The sequence below is a fragment of the Empidonax traillii genome, unplaced genomic scaffold (genome assembly GCF_003031625.1).
Source record: "Empidonax traillii isolate 1590-97213 ecotype Southwest subspecies unplaced genomic scaffold, ASM303162v1 scaffold229:size1690559, whole genome shotgun sequence".
NCBI classification, from domain to species: domain Eukaryota; kingdom Metazoa; phylum Chordata; class Aves; order Passeriformes; family Tyrannidae; genus Empidonax; species Empidonax traillii.
The window spans coordinates 710,850-716,640 of record NW_020955422.1 but is presented as its reverse complement, the minus strand read 5'-3'; the positions used below and the strand labels follow the sequence as shown (position 1 = coordinate 716,640).

The 5,791-nt window shown below is 44.7% G+C and overlaps 1 protein-coding gene across 1 annotated transcript in view; it reads left to right on the top strand.

Annotated features, from left to right (window-relative positions):
* The first annotated feature begins 1,069 nt into the window (after positions 1–1,069).
* The window catches only part of LOC114059511 (p53 apoptosis effector related to PMP-22-like), a 15,183-nt gene continuing 10,461 nt past the window's right edge, over positions 1,070–5,791 (top strand). Inside the window, exon 1 of the mRNA XM_027888029.1 lies at positions 1,070–1,357. Coding sequence (XP_027743830.1) covers positions 1,147–1,357 — 211 coding nt within the window. The 5' untranslated portion in view covers positions 1,070–1,146. The remainder of the gene's footprint in view (positions 1,358–5,791) is intronic.

Below are 5,791 nucleotides of genomic sequence, written 5' to 3'. Positions count from 1 at the left end.
ATTTTTGGAACTCGTCTATAGTGATATCATACTACTGTTCTGATTTTTAGCATCACAATCTATTCCCTAATAATTGTCAGTAATTAGTACTCAAACGAGGTTGACCATCCTTCCTTGTAGGACACCTCCCCTGAATATTTTTTGAGAAATTGACAAATTTGATTGACAGTTTCATCATATGATGCAGTCCAATAAGAACTCATCCTCATCCTCCATGAAACCCAGGGATCTTACTGTAGAGAAGCACTTCTCCCAAAACGAAAATTTTGGTTGTTCATTCATGCCATGTTCTGGGGAAGCCTTCATTTTGGTCATCTTGCACCTTGGAGTGCATTTTCAGACATGGAATGGGAAAAGATGAGGGTGCATGGGTCCTGAGTACCACTGCTGGGCTGTGCCCAGCACAGTCTGCATGGAAGCTGGAGCACAATTGCAATCAAGCATCGATTTGATGTCATTAGGAAACATGTATTTGTTTAATGCTGAGTCTGCTGACAAGTGATGGTTTCCTTGTCAGTAATGTCGCATTCCCATCCTCATATGACATCTTTCTTTAAGGTGTTTTTTTCAAATGCACAGGACTTACTGCAAGCTTTTGGTGCCTGAAGTGGCTAACACCATCAGTATTATCAATGTTGGGTAATGCTGGTCGGTCCATGCAGTAAACAGAAAGAAGGAGGATGAGCTCCAGCCCCTGGGAGGACGGCAGGGCTCGTGGAACCCCGAGAACGGAAAGTTTTTTCGCTGTGGTTGCGCTCTGTGGTGGCAGGGCCACGACAGAGGAGAGGGTACGGGTGCGGGAGGGTGGCAGACAGCAAGAGGGTAAGTGCAAGAGTGAGCCTGGGCGGGGCGAGCCAAGGGCCGGGAGTTCTCGGGGCTGGCGTGGAGCCTGGGCCGAGCGGGAGCGGGCTGGCCCCGCGTTCCCTCCCCTCCCCTGCGCTCCGCTCCTCTCCGCCGGCCCCACCGGTCGGGGCCGCCGGCGGCGGCAGGCTTAGTCAGAGGAATGTGGGTGGGACTCCCTCCTCCCCGGCGCCTTAAAACCCCGCTCGGACCGGGGCGCCCGCAGTCTCCCGTCCCGGAGGAGCGTCCCCGCCGCCTCCCACCCGCGACGCCCGCTCTCGGTGGGCGCCCCGCCGGCCGGGCACGATGGTGGTGTGCGGCCTCGCCTGCTGGAGGTGCAGGTGGCTCCTGCCACTGCTGCTGGGCCTGGCCATCATCATGGGCATCATCGCCCTGGCGGGCCGGGGCTGGCTGGAGTCCGAGTCGGAGCCCTACGTGCAGCAAGCGTCGCTGTGGGAGAGCTGCACGCGGGGCGAGGAGGACCTCAACTGGAACTGCGAATCCCTCATGGACTACGGTGAGTGAGAAGCCCTCCAAGGGACCCGGGGCAATGGGTGCCATGGCCATGGACCCTCCCTACCTCTGTGGTGGAGCAGTTGTCCTCCGGGATGGAGTTTTCTTTGCCGAACCAGTACTCGTGCTGTTTTGGGGCAAAGAAACATAGGTCTAGACCGCTTCAGAACAATCTTTTTTTGTCGGTACAACGCTGAAAAGCCGGGGTGTTGATACTTCGGGTTTTTCTAAAGTTATTATACAACCAAAGTAAGATAGCCAGCTGGCTACAAGTCCGTCAATTTGCTTTCCCTCAACTCTCCGCAGGCTGCAGTCCCAGCAGCCTTACCAGGCACCAGTGAAGTCCCCCGTCCTGTGCCGGTGGCCTCCCTGGTCAGACGGTGAGCGTGCAAACCTTCATGGAAGGTGTCCTATGGAGAACCACACCTGGAGAGTAGTAAAAGACAGTAGTCTTTTCCGGACCCTTTCGAGGGAGAGAGCTCCTTAATTTAACCCTGCCTGGCCAAGACAGTGCAGCTATTAAAATGTCTCCTGACCTGCAGCTTAAGATAGCCTGATGTGGGTTTGCAGGCAGAAAAAAAAAAAAAAAAAAAAAAAGGCTCTTTCTTTTGTACACCTCTGTGTTGCACGGGGGCCTAAAGAGGGGATAATTTCACCTCTGTTTTAACTGGCTGAGCTGCTTCTGTATCTGGCATCAACAATATAATATTCTTACTGCACATTCTCAGTTTCTGGGTCTTTTGGGGGACTTCTTGTTTTATTGCTAGAACACATGGGTCTGATTACATCTGCTTTTCCCTAAAGCAAAATATTTCTGGACAAATAAGCAGACCCGCCTTAAGATCCTGGATGAGGGTTCTTTAGGGACTGGGAAGCTGGAAGGGTGTGTTTCAGCTGGGAGAGCTGGGACTGCTTCCATGCACGGATCCCTTGCTGCCCGAGGAAGGCAGACTGACTTCCAGAAGCTTTTCATTGCAATGCTTTTGCTTAAAAGTTAATCCTGAATATATTGTAAGAGAAGTGGCTTTGGCCAAGTGATGACTTCACGCCTTACTGTAGGTGGAAGAAGTCTGGCTAGTGAGATTAAAATATCCATCTCCCCCATTAGACAGTGAAGAAAAGGTATTAGAGTTGCTGAAATTTGCATTGCAAAAGGAAAAAGTGCTATTACAGAACAGCTGCTGAAATTTGTTTTCTCCTGTAGTGACACTGCTTCTCACTTCCCTGAGTACTGATGGGTGTGTGCTCTGCGTCAGCCCTCAGCGTTGTGGGGCAAAAGTAGTGTTCTGCTGTTTTTTCTATTTAACAGGCTGACAGAGAAGAATAGTATCCTTGACTTTGCTTATTTAAGTCCTAGCTTATTTAACCCAAAACTTATTTACATCCTTGTCTCATTTATACCAATTTGCCTCTTTTCAAATTTTCATAACATCAGTGCCACTGTCTACTAAAACCGTATTTACATCTAGAGACAGGATGTAACACATGAGTTCAGGTTTGATTTATTTTGTTTCCTTTTTTTCTATGCTAATGCAATTAGTCTCAAAATAGGGGAGGGCATTTACAAAGGAAAAAATGCCTAGCAGGCAATTACAGCACTGCTGCAGGAAAATTAAAGTTAACTAATTGAGATGCATAACTTGTGTTTTGCATATGGTAACTGCTAGGCACCAAACATCCTCCACCTCTCTTGATGAAATGGAGACTTCAGAGTGGATGTCCATTAACAGAAAGTTTTATTAGACAACTTCTTAATTGAGCTATGGCATGTGTACTAAGAAGAGAAAAAGCAGCTAAGTTGCTTATTTTAAATGAGGGGAAAGGGACAGGAACAGACAAAAAAAGATTTGCAAATAGGAGTGTCTAGTAATTGCATGGCTTCTTGTATATTTGCAAATAGACATTTGCAAATGCCACATGGGAGGGAAGAAGTGAAAGGGAAAAAGAAGAGTAGGATGTCGTTTGGTAGGGAGGCAGGGAAGGGATTTTGTTTAGAGTTCTGTACTGGTTTGTGTCTGGGAAGTACTCTGGCTGGCAGCGTCTGTGTATTATCAAAATGTTGCAATGCAGAGGTGCTGCACTTCACTAGAATATGACTCAATATGACTTAATCTGGATCATTGCAGGATTAAGCTGTTGACTTGGTGTTTAAAACATATCAGTAAATCATCAGCTGTGACAAGGATTATTTGCAATGTGTTCCTTGGAGAGGGTGGTTGTCTCTATAGTGATGAGGCTGTACGTTTAGGAGCAGTATTTGTGGGTGGCTGTATCCTTCTGGTTCTGAATGACTGGTCCCAGCGACTTTGCTTGGAATTAACGCTGTAAAAGATGGGTGTGTATGTGTGCAGTAAAGGTAACCCCATTAGGTTAACTCTTTCTTATATTCCTAACAACCAGTTGTTGTTCATTAAGTACACAACAGCCAACAAAGAAAAAGGGAAACATTCATACTAGGTGCCAAAAAAAAACCCCAAAAAACAAACAAATAAAAAACCCACAAACAAAAAAAAAAAAAAAAAAAAAAAAAAAAAAAAAAAAAAAAAAAAAAAAAAAAAAGGAAGGGAAAAAAAGAGCTGGAACCTAGGAGTAGGAGCCCAGCCTTTGTGAATCATATTTCACTGCAGTTGTGCCATCGTACCTGTGTCCCTACAGGTATGGACTTTGATACCACAGACTATTGGTGAAGCTGAGTACATGTGTCGACTTCACTGAGGGGCCAGGTAAATAAAGGAGGAATGTTAAATGTATGCTTATCTTTTCAGTACATCTCTTTTCAGGCATGCTTTTGTCTGATTTACAATGCCAAGATATATTCAAGACAAACTAACATCGTTTATAGTGACATCCAAGCGCAGGCACTTGGAAAATGCTAATGGGAAAGGTATAGCAGTTGGTGTCCCTACCTACACCCAGAAAACATTTACTGCAACTCCCTGGTGAAAGAACCCAGGGAACAGGTGAGGCTTGTGTCTCTGCCAGCGTGCTTTGCTGGCTCCTGGGCAGGCGCACTTCCACCGCTAACAACCCAGAGACTTTAAAAGTTGGAAACGTATAGGACTGTGCATTTCCTCAGCTCCTGGCAGAGCCAACTGACGCCAAGTTTGTATCAGAGGGCTTGTTTTTAATAATTTAGTGTTATAGCAGTTGCTTTTCCTGCACTCTGAAAGCCAAAACAGAGTTGTGATTCCCAGTGTTATTTTCCAACCAGCCCTCCTGGCAACCCTTTAATTCTGGGCTCTTCTGTGCTCGTGGTGGGTATGCACCTAGCTTCCTGTCACCAGTCATGTTACCATGGAAGTTTGTACACTGTCTGAGCAAGAAAATGGACTGAGAGTGCTCTTTTGCTTGGAGTCCACTACTCCTCTATTACATTAACAAAGGCAGATATTTTTGGACATTCTATGTAATGGGCTTTCAAGGCCAAACAAGAATTGTTACTGCCATTTATATACAGAAAAATATTAAAGCAACAGTGTAAAAACATGCCCCATCTATGCATGTCACGATAAAAACTTCTACCCTAAGATTCCAGTTATTCATAAGCTAACAAACTAGCTTCTGCTTTTGGAAGTAAGTAAATGAAGATTAGAAAATCTTGTTACTTCAAATCCTGTAGAAGTTCATCTCACTGCTAGATTACTTTCCTAGCGCTTTTATTATTTTCTAAAAGGAAATCTAGATTTAAATACTTTAGCCTGTAGAGATTCCATCTTCTCCCTGGTAGGGCTGAGGTATGGCCAAATGAAATCAGGAAATACACCTACTGCTAAGGCTCTGTTGCTTGCTTTCTTTTAATTTCATCACATTACTGGTGCTCATCATTAACATTAAGTAATCCTGACCCCTCCTAGTTATTTGCATGATAACATTTGCAGCTTAGTTCCTTTCCATAGTAATCATTAATGTAATGTAGTGCTATGTAGCAAAACGCTTAATCCTTCCTAATAATTATAGACCTTCAGCTCCTGAACAATTGTTTTTTTAATGTTCTTTCAACACCACCTAATTGATAAATACCTTTCTGCTGATTAGATGCAAAGAACTTGATTATTCTTTGAGGCCAAGACAACTGGGAACACTAGTATCTCCAACTATTTTTCTGCTTTTCTGCTCTCCTATCCTTCTGCCTTTCATTTTATGCAGCTCCTAATTACTGTGGTGTTATTGGTGGATTTCATAAACAAACATCATATTTATGTCTGAAATACTCTCTCTGCCAAATGAATGGATCTGAAAATGTTCTATTTTAATGGAAAATTTAAATCCTGGCTAAATATCTTGCGATTACAAGGTATTTCTGAGTATAAACCACTTAGAAACTGGGGCTGATCTGTCATTCTCTGAGTGTGAGCAGGTCTCTCCAGCCCTTAAGGCAGAAAATGGTGAGAGGGTAAACTTGCACCTCTCTCCTCCTGAGAGCTGGAGGGGTAAGATC